The following is a 16,897-nucleotide window of genomic DNA, read 5'->3' on the forward strand; positions in this document are numbered from 1 at the left end:
GATTTCCCAGGCAAGAATACTGGAGCGCGTTGCCATTTCTTTCTCCAGAGGATCTTCCCGACACAGAAATGGAACCTGGGTCTCCTGCATTGCAGGCAGATTCTTTACCAACTGAGCTATGAGGGAAGCCCAAGAATACTGGAGTGGGTAGCCATTCCCTTCTCCAGGGAATCTTCCCAATCCAGGGATTGAATCTGGAACTACCTGCTTTGGAGGCAGTTTCTTTACCATCTGAGCCACCACCTCCTCTCTCTTTCTAGGAAGTCTTCAAGATTCTCATCTCTCCCAGTGAGCAGTCTCTTAAATCTGCCCTTCTCTGGCCACCACCCAGGCCCTCATCATCTCTCTTCTCCTGGACTAGAGTCACCTCCTGATTGGTCCTCCTGCTTCCAGCACCGTGCCTCTGCTCACACCCACCCACCCCTGCACTCGTCTGTCTAACCATCCATCCACCCGTCTACCCATCCATCCACCGTCTTCCAGTCTGCCCTCAGTGATCTTTGTAAGATACACATCGGTTAGATCATACCTCTGCTGAAGTAACTTCCATGACTCCCCACTGCCCACAGCAGGCATTCTTAACGTTGGGTGCACATTAGACCCTTCTGGAGAATGTTTTTAAAATACCGGTACCAAGTCTCTCTCCCCCAGAGATTCCGACTTAATTGGTCTTGGAAGGGGCCTGAATCTTGGTGTTTTTAAAAAGCTTCCCAGGCGATTTTAGTGTGCAACTCGAGTTGAGAACCATATGGCCTAGATGATAAAACCCCAACTCATTAGGCTGGCATTCAGCTCCCCACAGTCAAGCCTTTAACCGTTCCCCCCATCCTTATATCCTCCCCTAACACACTCAGGATTTAGCTCGCTCTTCTGCTCCTAGCTCTGCGGAGCTACTTCTTTGTACCCACAGGTCCCTCTGCCTACAATTCCATCTCTCTCTGCCCCTCTGGAAAGCTCCTACCTATGCTTCAGGACCCAGCACAAATGTGACCTTCTTGTTGGGTTTTTCTTCCATAGCATATGCTGTGTGTCAGGCATGTTTCTGGGCACTGATTATGGTAACTAAGAGGGAAACACTTCCTGCTCTCAAAGAACTTCAAGTAGGGCAATGGGTGGGGAGTGAAAGCTCCTTAGGGCAGAAATCCTCAAACCTGAGTATGCATCACAGTCCCCTGGAGGGCTGGTCAAAACACAGATGCTGGGCTCAGGGCCAAGACTTCTTATTAAGTGGTCTAGGGTAGCCCCAAGAATTTGCATTTACAACAAATTTCCAAGTGGAGCTGATGCATCTGGCCTGGACTCCACCTCTGAGAACTCCTGTCCTAGAGTGAGGTCAGAGGCGTGCTCACCAGAGAGTATCATTTAGGCTGAGACCCAGAGACAGGGAGAAAAGTGGGGCTCATGTGCTCCGGAGGCACAGAATGTGGAAGTCCCCAGTGGGGAGAGGTTGGCAGGAAAGCACAGGGGATGATGTGATGGGGACGCAGGCGGAACTCCGCGTCTTCTCCAACTTCTCATGCAGAACGGATGCCCTGCACGTCTCCATCATAACGTTCAGCACCTTCCACTGTAATCCTTTTGCCTCACTGCCTCATTAGGAGCCCCTGGGAGGCAGGTTTGTGCCACAGTCACCTGAGACCTGACGTGGAGCAAATGCCGAGGGATTAGGAGGATAGGAGGCTTGGCTGTTGGCTTTTGGTGCCCCGGCTTTTTCTGTAGGCTGAAAGCAAAAGAGAAGATGCTTCGTTTATCTTATAGCATAATGTCTCCTTTCTTTCTCTTAGAGGTTTTTAACCTAGCTATCCTCTGTCTAAACCAAATTCCCTTCTCCCAGATTCCTGTTTTCTGGACAGACTTTTAGCCCATTTGGTGACAGAAAAGTCAACTGGCCTCTCCTCACCTATCTTTCCCAAGCCCAGGGTTTGGGTGGAGTAAGCAGGGGGCGGTCACAGCTGCCTAGAGGCCCTCAGGGCTCCCCTCTCCCTTACTTCCACTTGACTTTGGGAAGATGATATGGTCATACTGGGAGTCAGCTGAATTCCCCTCCTCAAAAGTGCTGATAGAAGGCTGCGTTTCCTGAGAGAACCCTGGCTAGCCCCCAGGGGGAGCCAGGCAGGCCTGGGGGATTGGACCTTGGGCCAGGCACCCTAAGGTGATGATTGAGCCTCTGCCTCAACATTACCTTCCCACCTTGGAAAGTGGAGTAAGGGTTATAGGTCAGGAACACAGCCCTAATGCCCTGTGTGGCAACATGGGGTTATTGGTTTGACACTGGCTTCTAACTGTCCTTCACTCTTCCTGGACACCAGGGTATATACACACTTTACTGAGGCTAACAGAGGGGTCTTTGGTAAAGCACAGAGAAGACAGAAATATTTCATTTCTTAAGGAAACACAGATGCAAAGTGGCCCCAGCACTGCTCTGTGACCTTGGGAGGATTGCTTCAGCCCTCATGGTCTCTGTTGCTGTTAAATGTATTATAGGAAAACAAATTTGAGAGGGCCACACTAAGGTCAAAAGAGCTGTGGTGGGTGACAACGTAGAACATTTGTGGATGACAATTCCAACAAGCTGTCTTGGTTTCTATAGGAAAGACCAGTATCTCCTCTCGCCCGTGAACTGTTGGTATCTAGTCCTGCACCAGACCAGGCGGGAGAGCCGAGACCATGCCACCCTCAACGACATCTTCATGAACAATGTCATTGTCCGCCTCTCCCAGATCAGTGAGGATGTCATCAGACTCTTCAAAAAGGTGGGTACTTGGGCCACCTGGGTTTCTGCCCCAGGCTGGCTATGGTGAGACTGTCAAGGGTAGGGTGTGGTCTGGGAACATGGGACCAAGGGGCAGGCGTGCTGAAGGGGACAAGAGGCTGAGGATTGGACTTGGGCCCCCAGGCTCCAAGTTTGAGTCCTGGATGTGGCTGGGGTCTCAGCCACTTCCGCAACCACCACCACCACAAAAATAAAAACCTTTGCATGGTTAGGTAAGTTGTGCATTCTTTCTAAGAAAACTGGAAAAATACAGATGAGCTCACACATAGAAAATAACATCACCTGAAATGTTATCTCTCAGCCATAATCACTTTGGTTGTCAAAAGAATTTCTTTATATGTACATATGTAAATACCTTCTCTATGACTGCTTGTCTTTATACATTCTGTAGAATATGTGTGTACTTTTCCCAAATGAGGTCAGACTGCATATGATTTTACTCCTCATGTTACCTAACAAATTGGATACCACTGTATTATAAAATTTTTCCATATCAATGAGTATAATTCCATAACATTTTGAAAGATTACATAGTATTTCATCATATAGATATACGCTAGTTTATTTAACCAATCGTTTATTGTTGAACACTTCAGTGATTTCCATATTATTTTAAATATTGCTGCTGTGAGCGTCTTTTATATAGACCTTTGTCATATTCACTGCTATTTTTTAAAAATTTAGGTATAGTTTATTTACATTATATTCGTTTTAGGTACATAGCATAGTGAGTCAGTATTTTTACAGATTGTACTCTATTTAAAGTTATTACAAGATAATGTTTATATTTTCCTGTGCTATACAGTATATCCTTATTTTTTATTTATTTCATTTATTGTAGTTTGTATCTCTAAATCTCATACCACTTACTTGCTCCTCTCCCCTTTTGGCAACCAGTTGTTTGTTTTCTGTTTCTGTGAGTCTGTTTCTTTTCTGCATATACATTTGTTTGTATTATTTTTTTGGATTCCATGTATAAATGATATAATACAGTATTTGTCTTTTCTGACTTATTTCATTAAGCATGATATTCTCTAGGTTCATCCACATTGTTCCAATAGAAGAATTTCATCATTTTTATGGCTGAATAATATTTTTTATATATATATATATATATTCCACAAGTTTCTTATTCATTCATCATTTGATGGGCTACTGCTATTTTCTTAAGATCAGTTTCTGTAACAGGAATTTTAAGGTCACGGTTTGCTCATTTGTTTGTCTGTGAAACGAGGTTAAGATCACCTACTTCCCAGGGCAGTGTGAGGGTTTAATGAAGTGGTGCATGTGAAGGAGGGGGCTGTTATTGACAGGTGGTTCAGGGTGTTGTCTTGGGTCCAGAATTCTTAAATCTCAGGGTTCATTTTCCTGGCTGCATCATTTATTAGCTGTATGTCTTTGGGTTTGTTACTTAAACTCTCTGAGCCTCAGTTTCCTTATTTGTGAAATGGGGATAGAAATACCCACAGGGCAGCTGCTTGGGTTGAGGGTTGTTAATCCCTATAAAGCATGGAAAGCAGAGCCTGGCACTGAATAAATGCTGAGGAAAGCTGGCTGTTATTATGCTAGTGGAGGAGACAATTACTATTGAAATGATACAGCTCATCCGTTCTTGCCTGGTGCCAGTTTTAGGGAAGAGGTGACATAGGATTGCCAGACACACAGAGGAAGATGCCAAGTTGGTTTGAAATACAGTCATCTCTCCCTGGTCTGTATGTGGATTGTCCACTTGAGGATGTCTTCTATGGCAGAATTGTAACTGCAAGCTAATTCCCTCCTGCCACACAATCTGCTCTGATTTCTTGCTGGGGCCGTGTTTATGAAGGGTTGCTGTTGTGTCCGACTCTTTGCGATCCCATGGACTGCAGCATGCTAGTCTTCCCTGTTCTTCACTCTCTCCTGGAGTTTGTTCAAATTAATGTCCATTAAGTTGGTGATGCCATCCAACCATCTCATCCTCGGCCACCCTCTTCTCCTTTTGCCTTCAATCTTTCCCAGCAACAGGATCTTTTCCAATGAATCAGCTCTTCGCATCAGGTGGCCAAAGTATTGGAGCTTCAGGATCATCATCAGTCCTTCCAATGAATATTCAGCATTGATTTCCTTTAGGATTGACTGATTGGATCTCCTTGTAGTCCAAGGGATTCTCAAGAGTCTTCTCCAACACCACAGTTCAAAAGCATCAATTCTTTGGCACTCAGCTTTTTTTTATTGTCCAACTCTCACACCCATACTTGACTACTGGAAAAACCATAGCTTTGACTAGGTGGACCTTTGTCAGCAAAGTGATGTCTCTGCTTTTTAATATGCTCTCTAGGTTTGTCATAGTTTACCTTCCAAGGAGCAAGGGTCTTTAAATATGGCTGCAGTCACCATCAGCAGCAATTTTGGAGTCTGAGAAAATAAAGTCTGCCGTTGCTTCTACTTTTTCCCCTTCTATTTGCCGTGAAGGGATGGGACTAGTTGCCATGACGTTAGTTTTTTGAATGTTGAATTTTAAGCCAGCTTTTTCACTCTTCTCTTTCACCTTCATCAAGAAGTTCTTTAGTTCCTCTTTGTTTTCTGCCATTAGAGTGGTGTCATCTGCATATCTGAGGTTATTGATACTTCTCCTGGCAATCTTGATTCCAGCTTGAGCTTCATTCAGCCTGGTGTTTCACATGATGGACACTGCATAGAAGTTAAATAAGCAAAGTGACAATATACAGTCTTGACATACGCCTTTCCCAATTTTGAGCCAGTCCATTATTGCATATCTGGTTCGAACTGTTGCTTCTTGACCTGCACATGGGTTTCTCAGGAGACAGGTAAGGTGGTCTGGTAGTCCCATCTGTTTAAGAATTTTCCATAGTTCGTTGTGATCCACACTGTCAAAGGCTTTAGTGTAGTCAATGAAGCAGGAGTAGATATTTTTCTGGAATTTTCTTGCCTTCTCTATCATCCAGCAAATGTTGGCAATTTGATCTCTGGCTCCTCTGCCTTTTCTAAAACCAACTTGCACATCTGAAAGTTCTTGGTTCACGTACTGCTGAAACCTAGCTTGAAGGATTTTGAGCAAACCTTACTAGCAGGCGAAATGAGCTCAGTTGTTCAATAGTTTGAACATTCTTTGGCACTGCCCTTCTTTGGGATTGGAATGAAAACTGACCTTTTCCAGTCCTGTGGCCACTGCCGAGTTTTCCCAATTTTCTGATATATCGAGTGCAGCACTTTAATAGCATCATCTTCTAGGATTTTAAATAGCTCTACTGAAATTCTGTCAGCTCCGTTAGTTTTGTTCATGGTGATGCCTCCTAAGACCCACTTGACTTCACCCTCTGGGATGTCTGGCTCTAGCTATGTGACCACACCATTGTGGTTATCTGGGTCATCAAGACCTTTTTTGTAGAGTTCTGTGTATTCTTCACATCTCTTCTTAATCTCATCTGCTTCTGTTAAGTCCTTACCGTTTCTGTCCTTTACTGTGCCCACCCTTGCGTGAAATGTTCCTTTGATATCCTGCAGGTTTCTTGAAGAGATCTCTAGTCTTTTCCATTCTATTGTTTTTATTCTATTTATTTGAAGTGTAGTCTAACTTTAATATTTGCATAAGCAAACATAATTAGGAAGGTAAATACAGTATCATAAGAAACATTCACATAGTGCTTTGCAAAGCCATACAGAAGTGATTCAGACTACTTGGTCCCATCACAGGCCCCCGCCTGCAGCCACCACCATCACATCTTTTTTCCTGGGTGAGAGGGACTCACAGAGAAAGGTCATTAGGGCCTTTAGGAAATGGAGGGTCTTTTCATGAGCTGAGCCCTGGACAAGTGAGATAAATCTTTTCAGCTCTCATTTAGGCTGACAGCAGCCTCACTTGTGATGGAGGTTAACAGGGTGGAAAATAATGAAGAAATGTCTACAGCTGAGCTCCTGGCTGCCTTGTTACCAGGCCTGTGCTTGTAGAACAAAGGAAATGACCCGGCCCCTCTGGGCCAGGAGAGAGCTGAGGATGAGCCTGATGGGCTGATTTAGCACAGTGTGGCCCTGTGTATCCTATCAGTTATGGATGATCTCAGCATCAAGGCCCGCATCCTTACATGAGGGATAGTTCTGCAGAGGCTGGTCTCTGGTCAGACTAGGGAACAGGATCATCACTCAGCCCATTTTACAGATGAGAAGGTAAAGCCCGAGAATGGCCAGTTGTCATCGTCTGCAGGAGGCACCACCCCTGGGCTTTGGAATCTGTCTCAGAACTGCCTCTCACTGGTGGTGAGACCCTGAGTAGGTCTTTCAGAGACTTAGTTTTCTCATGTGGGAAGTAGAGATGGAGACAGTGCCACATGGCGGCATGGAATTCCTTTACCATCTGCTAAGTCACATTCCCGCATTGCCTCTGCAGGAGTGGCTTCCAGGCCAGGTGTCCCTCCTGGGCCTGGGCCTGGGGCAGTGGCCCCTGCCAGCTTCTCAGCAGTGCTGAATGCTCTTTGACTCAATAACTCACCCTTTCCTGATTCTCCGTTCTCCCTTCTACAGTGCAGTGTGTTATGCCTGGAGGCAGTGGCTCCCATTCCATAGCCATTCTGGGCTTCTTCTGGGCGAATGGACTTGTGCATGCAGGTGGCTATTGCTTTAAGTGTGAGAAGTGGATCCACCAGAGTGGAACTATATGAAATCTTAATGCTCACCGTAGTGATCAGGACTCTTATGGTTGCAAACAACAGAAACCCAGTTACACTGACTTGAGGGTGGAAAGGGAGCTTATCTGCTCTTCCGAGCCAAGACTGTCTTCAGGCATGTGGGCTTTAAGGGCACAAAGGGTGTTGTCAGAACTTAGTCTCTCTGCAACTCTGCTCCAATGTTTTCTGTTTTCCAGTTCATTTGTTTGTTTTGTTTTAAGAAGGGTGGGAGAAAGGCTGATGTAGAGTCAGTCTCTCTCTGTGATGACAGCATGGCCCCCACAGCCCCAGGCTTACATCCTACCTGCTTCAAGTCCAGGGGAAAGTGAGAGGTCCCTTCTCTCAGAATTGGGTCTCCCAGGTTGCGACTGACCCAGCGTGGATCACATGAGTGCTCCTGAAGCTGGACCTGTTCTGGCAAGACACAGTGCAGACCCGCCAGGCCTGGGAAACACATCCCTGAAATCGGGTGTACACTCAACTCCCCCAGATATAGAGGACAGAGAATGGCTGAGGGTGGTTGCCCAAGAAAAACTGAGTGCTTTTCCTTACAAGAGGGGTGAAAAATAAAGCAATGGCTGTTCTCTAGCTCTTCTCTTTCAGTCCTTTTATTATCTTCTTCCTGAGCTGTTCTTTCTCTGCCAGATCACCCCCCACTCGGCCCCTGCAAAGAGCATTCATTATCTTGTATTCCATTCAGGGACAACTGAGATCAATAGAAAATTCTTCCCAATGTTGAGATAAAATCTTCCAGGGTTTTCACTCACCACCTACATCAATCCACATGGAAATCTATCCGTTACTTGAATACAGAAATCATGACCGCATACCCAGGTCCATCTTGCCTCTGGGTGAACACACCAGGTTCCTTCAGTTGACCCCTTGTAACTTGGCTTTGCATTTTCTCTCTTCCTGGGTCAGACGTCAGGGCTTCGCTGACCTACAGAAATTAATTCTCAGAACCACTCAGAACTCTACAGGAAGCTCTGAGCAGCAAGGAAGAGAGCAGGGCTGTCTAGACATTTTATTTCTAATAATGAAACCTGTGAAGGCACTTGCTTTTTTCATGATCGTCTCATCACATGGTTGACTCACTCTGAACTGTCAGCTCAAATCTCCTGGGGATTTTGTACCAAATGTTTTTTAATCTATCCTATGAATTCTGCACTTGTGTTTCTTTATATTTGCCCTTTTAAAACTTCATTTTATTAGATTCTGGCCATATGGGATCAGTGTCCTTATTTAAGTGATTTTTTCAAACAGCAAAAATGGTCCCTTTTGCAGGAGTTTCCTCTTTCCTCCTCTGTGGGAAAAGGCTGTTTTAACTTCTCCATTCCTTCCTCCTCTGTGTTACCTTCTTATTCATGTTAGTTCTTTGGCCCCATCTGATTCCTTTCTACTTTCACAGTGGAGACGATAGAAAGTGAAACAGAGAGTTGAGAATGAGTTCAGCAGTGGAGGTGATGCTTGAATTGGGCGTTGTAGGATGAATAGGAGTCTCCCAAGTGGGGAAAGGAGGTTAGGAGTTCAGTGTTAGGACAAGGGCTGGAGCACAGTGGACAGAATGTCAACGATGGGGGTCCAAGGCAGCTTGGAATGGAGGCTGCAAAATGGTGGTCCCCAGCTGAACTTGGTTCTCAAGTTTAATCTGCTTGGCCCTCACTTTGTTAAGAAAACTTCAACCAATATTTTAAAATTGTGAAATTTCACATAAAAATCGGAATTTTGTATTTCTCTCAAAAAACCAACTCTGACAGTCCCAGATCCATATGTGGCTGTCCAGAGCTGAGAAGCTGCTGGCCCTTCAAGCAGGGCACACTCACTCCACTGCCTCACAGCCCCTGCACTGTCTGGCGCACAACACCAACCCCTTTATTTTAATAGCTCCTTGGTCGTTTGTGCAGTTGAGTTTTTGGCCTCATTCTGAAACAGGAGTGGTTCTTCAAGTCTAGCGTCAGAATCAGCTGGAGGGCTTGTTAAACACGGATTGCTGAGCCCTAAGCCCACAGCTTCTGATGCACCAGGTGGTAGTAAGGCCTGAGAACCTGCATTTCTAACGAGTTCCCAGGCTCTGCTTTTGCTGCTGACCTGGGAATCACACACGGGGAATGATTTACCTAGTCCCACCTCTTGGTTTTCCAGTAAGAGCAGAGTTTGGCCCCTGACGCAGGTTTCCTACTCCGGGTCCAGCCCTGATTCCACTGCCCCCTGTGATGCACCAGCGGGGAGGGTCCATCTGTGTCCTTTTTGCTCTCTCTTTCCGCCTCAACCATTTCTGAGGTTGAGCATTGGAGCCCATTTCATTTCCAGCCTCAGCTTCCTTAACAATAGCCATCCATTATCCTCTGCTCGGATGCCTGCAGAATTTAATTACTTGTCCCAGCCCTGGAGTGAGTTTGATTGTTGGAAGCTGTGGTGTTCTGAAGCAAGCGCTAATGAGAAAAGACTCTTAGCAGAGAAGAGAGGGCATTCGGGGGCCCTGTGTTTGAAAGCAGCCATTCACGGTGTGGCAATAAAGGCTTGGTCTAGAGTGAGCTTTCTCGTTCCCTTCTTGAAGATATCCGTCGCATTTCATAAATAAATCAGGGCTTTTGTATCTAATAATTGCCTTGCTTTGTAACCAAGATCAAAAGCACCAATAGCCTTGGATTCAAAGCCAAGTTTATTTATTTAAATTTCTTTTTTTTAAATTTTTGGGTTGCAGGAGAGAGTGAGGGGTTGCATGCTGGAGGGTTCAGCTCTGAGGCCTGCACGGAGAGCGAGTGACGCGGGCAGACTGCCAGGGGCTCGGAGCCTTCAGCTGTCTCCACTGTCTCCCAGGGAGATGAGTTGTGAGCGCTCGCCCTGCTAGTGCAGCCTGCTGACCTGGTCGCTGTCAGGAGTTCCCAGCTCACTCAGAAAACACGCGTTATCGCTCTCATCACAATAGATACACAATAATCATAGATAACAAGCAATCAGTGCCTACTGTGTGCTGGGCTCTGGGCTAAACATTCACTTCTTACAGCCTTAGAGGAAGATGCTGTCATCACTCCCATTTTACAAATGAGGAAACTGATGCCAATAAAGGTGAAGAAGGGATTTGAATCCATCTTTGTCTGATCCCAGAGCCCATGCTCAGTGGAAAAGGCAGGCATTAGGGGAGGCAGAAGGATGAGTCAGACATAGTGCCTTCCCAGCTCACAGTGAACAGTGGAAGTGAAGACAGGCGTGTATGGGTGATATCAGTATTCAGAAGAAGGGGGGCTTTTAATTTGGGCTGGGGGGGGCAGTTTGGGGAAGGTTTTGTGTAGGAGATGCAGCATTTGTAGTGAATCTTGAAGTGAGGCTTAGGATTTATACCAGCTTGGATTCCTGGGAAGCTGACTCCAAGACAGGGATTATGTTGCAGGGATATGTTAGCCAGTATTCTTGGAGTCCACCCCCTTGCAGAAGGAAGGGAGAGAGGCAGGACTCAGGGAATATGCAGTCACAACAAAGGCCTCAAATGACTCCTTGGGGAGTTCTGAGGCTAGGGTGGCCCTTCCAGGTTGTCCTGGTTTGTGGGGAGGAAGCTGGGCCTTTCTACCTTCATGTTGCTCCTGGGAGATGTGGCCTTGGGCAAATGCCTGTTTGTGAGGCTGTTCCAAACAGGGCTGACAGTGGGGCGTCTACAGACAGTACTCCCCACAGGTGAGGGAATATGTTCCCCTATCCTGAAGGCATTCTGAGGGGTGCCTCACTGTGTCCCCAGCAGACATGCAGAAATTTGGGAAAAGTCAGAGGATTCTAGACTGAAGCAAAGGTCCATTGGCAGAAAAGTCTGGTCCTGTATTGTGAGCAGGTCGGCCAGCCTTGCAGCATGGTGCTATGGTTAGGGCTGTGGACAGACTGCAGGGTCCCTGTTCTGCTACTTTTTAGCTGCGTGAACTCAACCTAATCCCTAAATCCTCACGATTTCAACATTTTCAAAATGGAGCTAATTAAAAACGTCCTTCTTAGGGTCATTGTAAGGATTAAAAAGTGATGATATAAAATGTCTACCTGGTATGCAGTAAGTAGTCATTAAATATTAACTACTATTAGGATGATTATTGGGAAATAATAATCCTTTGAGAAAAAATGCAGTGAGAATTAAGTTCAGAGATGGGATAAAGAAACATTCAGGGCACACAGATTAAATAAAGGGTCAGAAATCATTCACAGATTGCTTCTAACTTATTGTCTTTTTTTTTTTAATTTAAATAACCTCTTATTTCCTTTACTTGCCTTTTGGACTTAAATAGATTCAGTAGAGGAAAATGGGGAGAGATATGGCATTCTTAACTTTTATTTTAATTTTTTAATTTTTTTAATATACTGTTGTGTTAATTACTGCTGTACAGAAAAGTAAGTCAGTTATACATATATATTATCTTTTTAAAAAATTTATTTTTAATTGAAGGATAATTGCTTTATAATATTGTCTTGGTTTGTGCCATATACCAATTATATATATATATGCATTCTTTTTCATATTCCATTCCATCATAAACCATATTCCATAAACAATAAACCATATTCCATCATAAACCATATTCCATTATGGTTTATCACAGGATGTTGAATACATTTCTTTTAAAATATTTATTTGTTTATTTGGCTTTATTGGGTCTTAGTGGGAAGATCCCCTGGAGAAGGAAATGGCAACCCACTCGAGTATTCTTGCCTGGAGGATCCCATAGACTGAAGCGACCTAGTGCTCATCGGGTCTTGGTTGCAGCATACAGCATCTTTGTTGCATCTTTTGTTGTGACACACAGACTCTCTAGCTGTGGTGTGAGGGCTTAGTTGCTCTGAAGCACATGAGATCTTAGTTCCCTGACCAGGGATCAAACCTGAGTCTCCTGCATTCCAAGATGGATTCTTAACCACTGGACCACTCTCGTAGCCCCTTCAATACATTCTTGACTTTTAAAAAGCATGCTTCTAACTTTTCACCATTTAATTCTTAGCAAATTAGGAATAAATGGAAACTTCCTTAGCCTGATAAAGAATATTTACCAAAAAACCACCAGTAAATATTGTACTTCCTGTTAAAGAGTTCAGCAAGATGGCTGATTACAAGATAAATATACAAAAATTAATAATGTTCCTGTATGCTTGTCATAGCCAACTAGAAAATGTAATTTAAAAATGCATATATTAGAATACAAGAATGATTGAAAATTAATGCCATTAGTGCTATAAATTATCTGCACATAGAAATTTTGATGTGATATTTTCATTGTCATTCAGGTATAAATATTTCATAATTTCCATTTTGTAGTTTCTTCTATGCCCCGTAAATTTTTCAGAATTATTCATATTTTAGTTCAAAGATTTTTTCAAAGATTTTCTTTGAAACCATCTACTTGCTTTAAATTTTTAACTTGATTGCCCCATAAAAAAGAAAATATTTATAAGAAAATATTTTCTTATAAAAAGAAAATAAGTAGGTTATATTTTTTTGGTATTTGTTGGAGCATTTACCTTATCAGATATCAAGACTTCCTCTTACGTGATAGTACAGTGGGTAATGCTAGAGCAGTGCTAGGCAAACTAACAGGTGGGCCAGATTAGTGCTCAGAAACACAGCCCCCCACAAATGGGAACGCAGTATGGCAGCAGTGCATTACAGACTGGGGGGAAGGATGGCTTGTTTAGAAAATGGGGCTGATTCCACTGGTTTCTTGTCCATTTCTTGTTATTTTTTTAGGAACTGGTTTAAACACACACACACACTTTTATTTCCATATGGAAAAAAATTAGACCTCCACCTTAGTTAACAAAAAAATATTCTAAATGGGTTAAAGTGCTAAAGGTAAAAAATAAAACTAAATACTTTTGGAAGAAGATATAGTAGAAGGTTCTATTTAAAACCTTAGAGGTAGGAAAAAGTTGCTTAAACATAAAGCACAAAACAAAAGAAGCATACACCATAAAGGAAAATAATGATAGATTTCATTATATACATTTTATTTAAATGTTCTATACAATAACAACTGCAACAAATAAATAAAGAGAAGATACAGACTAGGAAAGGAAAAGATGTTTGGCATGCAAAGAATTAATAAAAGGTTAATAACCAGAATATAAAAATCAGCTCCTACCAGAAAAAAATTAGAAAAGGGCAAACAACCCAGTAAGAACATGGGTTAAAGATATAAATAATAAGTTCATCGCAGAAAAGGAAATTTAAATGGTTAAAAGTATAAGGAAAGATGCTCATACTCACTGGTAATTAGAAGAAGGTAAAATAAAACAAAATGAAGCGCAGTTTGACCCCTCTTAGGTTGGTCAAGCAGTCCAAGTGCTGGCAAGAATGTGACGCAGCAGAGCCACTTGCGTCCTCCTAAGAAGCATGTAAGTTGGACGCCCCTTTGGAGAAGAGTGGGAGTGCCCAGTGACAGAGAAGGAAGAGGTAGACAGCCTGTACCCCAGCAGTTCCACTTCTAAGTATGACCTAAGATAGGTTCTTGAATAGGGGGTAATGTGATCAGAGCCAAGTTTAAGGATGATTGATTTGGTGTGTTTGATGGCTTTGAAAAGAGGGTTGCTGGACTCAGTTGTTACACATATACCCTAATGCACAAGTTGCGCGTGGAAGGTAACAGGGGCCTGAGTCAGGGAGGTTGATATGGATGGGTGGATGGGTGAGTGGATGGATGAGTGGATGGGTGGGAAGGTGGTGGATTGAAGGGTGGATACATGGGTACAGACATTTTGAAATGCTAATCAATCCTGTTCCATCTTCTACACAAACAATGCAAATACAGTAGAAGATCAGATTAAAAAATGACAAGGAGGTTGGAGAGGTGTCTCAGGTCAGTGATTCAGCAGGAATAAATGATCAGTAATGTTTTAAATCCAACAAATAATCCTGACAACATCCATATCCGCCTTGAAGAGAAAGCAGAGGGGGAGAAAACAGCTCAAGGCTGAGGGATTTTTCGGTTTTTGTAGCTATGGGTTTTTCAGAAAGACAGGTTTGTCACACTCCTTAAGACACAGAGACCCTCAACCATCCCCTGAGCCTTTTGACGCTTATCTGCGAGAGATTCATGTCCCTTCACCCTTGCAGAAAAAAAAAAAAAGGAAGTCTGAGACATGGTCAGGAAAGACTGTTCCTGAGTATGTTCTGTTTTCACAGAGACTCAGCCCAGGGGTCCATGCCCTGTTCTCCTGCCTTGGCCGGGAAGCCAGTGATTGGGGCCAGGACTTGGTCATAGAAACAGGAGATTCTACTAAAGGGTGCTGTCCGATACTGACAATGACCTAAAGGAGAGCCTCTTAAATAGCAGCGTGCTTTTTACAGTAAGGCAGAGGAATATGTGTGTTTTATAATTATTTTGGAATATTGGGGAAAAAATTCTAAAGGCACATAGAGTCATAGTTCTCCCAACAACAGAGTGGAATGGTTGAGAGAGAATCACGTCTACTACCTCCGTGATCTTGAGCAAATTCTTCACCCTCCCTGAGGCTCTGTGTCCTAATCTTTAAAGTGGGGTTACAATAGGGGTTATATCCCATAAATTCCTGATACTAGGCTTATGTGAGGTATTGCCTATAATGCAATTATCATTGGGCCTGGTACATGCTAAGAGATCAAAGGAACAATAGCTATTATTGTTGTTATTATCCTTAATGATAAGTATTATAGTGCTGGTACTAAGCATTGTTACTAACGGTAATAACTTATTGTTAATAATATTTAGTATTATTAGGAATGATTCAGAAACTCCTGTCTTGACCACATCAGGTCACTTGGTCATGCCTTTTCAAGGTATCCTTGGGCTTCTTCAGACCTGTCATTTTAAGCATTTCTGAAAATGAAGGCTTTCGCACAAACAGGGTCCCAGAGAGATGGTGGGAGTAATTAAGGGGTTAGACAGACACAACGCCAGGCTTATTGCCTCAGACCATCGCAGGGCTCCTGGGAAGGTACCAGTGGGGCCCACCTCTGTCCAGGGCATTTGATGAATGGGTGCAGGGCCTTCCTGTTTCCTTGAAGCCCGACCTCCCAGCCCGGATGTTCCAGCTTCTTGTGAAAACAAGTTGGTGCCAACATTTGGAGTTGCAGCCAGAGGAGACAGACATCAGTCTGCAAAGGGGAGGAAAGAAGAGAGGTCTTGAGGAGCAGGGAAAGGAAGGGGGTGGGGGGAGGGGGAAGGGTAACAGAGGTCTAGGTGGAAGGAGGGCAAAGTGTAGGCTGAGGAGGCTGTTGGGAGGCAAGGGGTGGGGACGTGCCAGAGCGCTGGCTGCTAAGTTACCAGCAAGCTAGGTACTATTCGGAGAAATCAGCCAGTCAGCTGTCCAAGTGGCCGTGTTCAGGGATGAGCCAACCTTCCAGGACAGACTTGGGAATGCTCCATCCCTCCAAGACACACCCTTAAGGCCTTTGCTTTAGAAATAAAAACACAGTCTCTCTGGGAGATGGTCAGTGCTCACATATATCATTTATTTAAATAGGGAACATCTGTGCGTCTCCAGTTTTGTTATTTGATGAGAAAACAAGCTGGAGTGTGGAAAAGCAGTGGATTAGAATGAAAGGAGACAGAGTTTTTGGTTTTTACTTTGTTTTGTTTGTGTATTGGTTTCCCATTGTTTGTTTGGAATCCCAGAACTAGGGAAGCCGTGGAATGTTCCCAGAGGGGGAAAACCGGACATGAGAATATCAAGCAAAGAGAAAAGAGAGACAGATGTTGCTGACTCAGCTCCTGATGAGATATCTGGAGTTGAGGATGGCTCCACCTTACTCCCTGCCTTGTAGTTTCCTGAAGCGTTTTTTCGAACCATGACCTCTGAAGAAGTGAGAGGGAGTCCTGTGATTGAAATTCCGCATTTTTATGTTTTCTAAATGTTCAGAGTGACCAGCTCCACATTTAACTTGAGAGAGACAGAGACATACCCTTGAAGAGGACTTTTCAAATATAATTCATAAAGTCTTAGGATCTGTAGTAACAGTTTTGAGGGTTTCCTCTTAAAACTGAGATTAACTCTGCATTGAAAACCAAATCCAGTCATCCATGGCAGGACTTTTTTGGTGAAAACATTGATTTCACTCCAGAACCATTGTGTCAAAAAATGTCAGCTGATGCCATCTTGATGTGAATGTATGTGGTTTTGTTTTGTTTTATTTTTGCAAAAAAGTGAGTCGAAGGTGGCCTCCTTTTAGTGTCTGTGTTCTGCTTAGCTCATGCACAGGTGTTACAGAGCTCCTTTTGTTCGCCAGTCTTTGTTATCAGCACTCTGGGAAGCCAGAGCCCCAGCCTCGAAGGGGCTTACACTCTCTCTACTTGGTTGGAAAGTTGTTCTTTTGCAGAAACTGTTTGAAAGCTGGTGTTTGGTAGAGGGTTTTCAGAAAACTGTCTCGCCCCGTGGTCATTGTGGTGTCTTCATGCTAAAATAAGCACAGAATGCATCAGTATTCTTGCACATGAGCCAAGGTGGAAATTCACGAGAT

At 43.8% G+C, this 16,897-nt stretch overlaps 1 protein-coding gene across 1 annotated transcript in view; it reads left to right on the forward strand.

The window, feature by feature from the left end:
* Positions 1-16,897, forward strand: part of SRGAP3 (SLIT-ROBO Rho GTPase activating protein 3) — a 122,082-nt gene that overhangs the window by 17,284 nt on the left and 87,901 nt on the right. Inside the window, exon 3 of the mRNA XM_068983109.1 lies at positions 2,591-2,753. Within this exon, the coding sequence (XP_068839210.1) occupies positions 2,591-2,753 (163 nt within the window). The remainder of the gene's footprint in view (positions 1-2,590; positions 2,754-16,897) is intronic.

This window comes from Capricornis sumatraensis, chromosome 10 (assembly GCF_032405125.1).
Source record: "Capricornis sumatraensis isolate serow.1 chromosome 10, serow.2, whole genome shotgun sequence".
NCBI classification, from domain to species: Eukaryota; Metazoa; Chordata; class Mammalia; order Artiodactyla; family Bovidae; genus Capricornis; species Capricornis sumatraensis.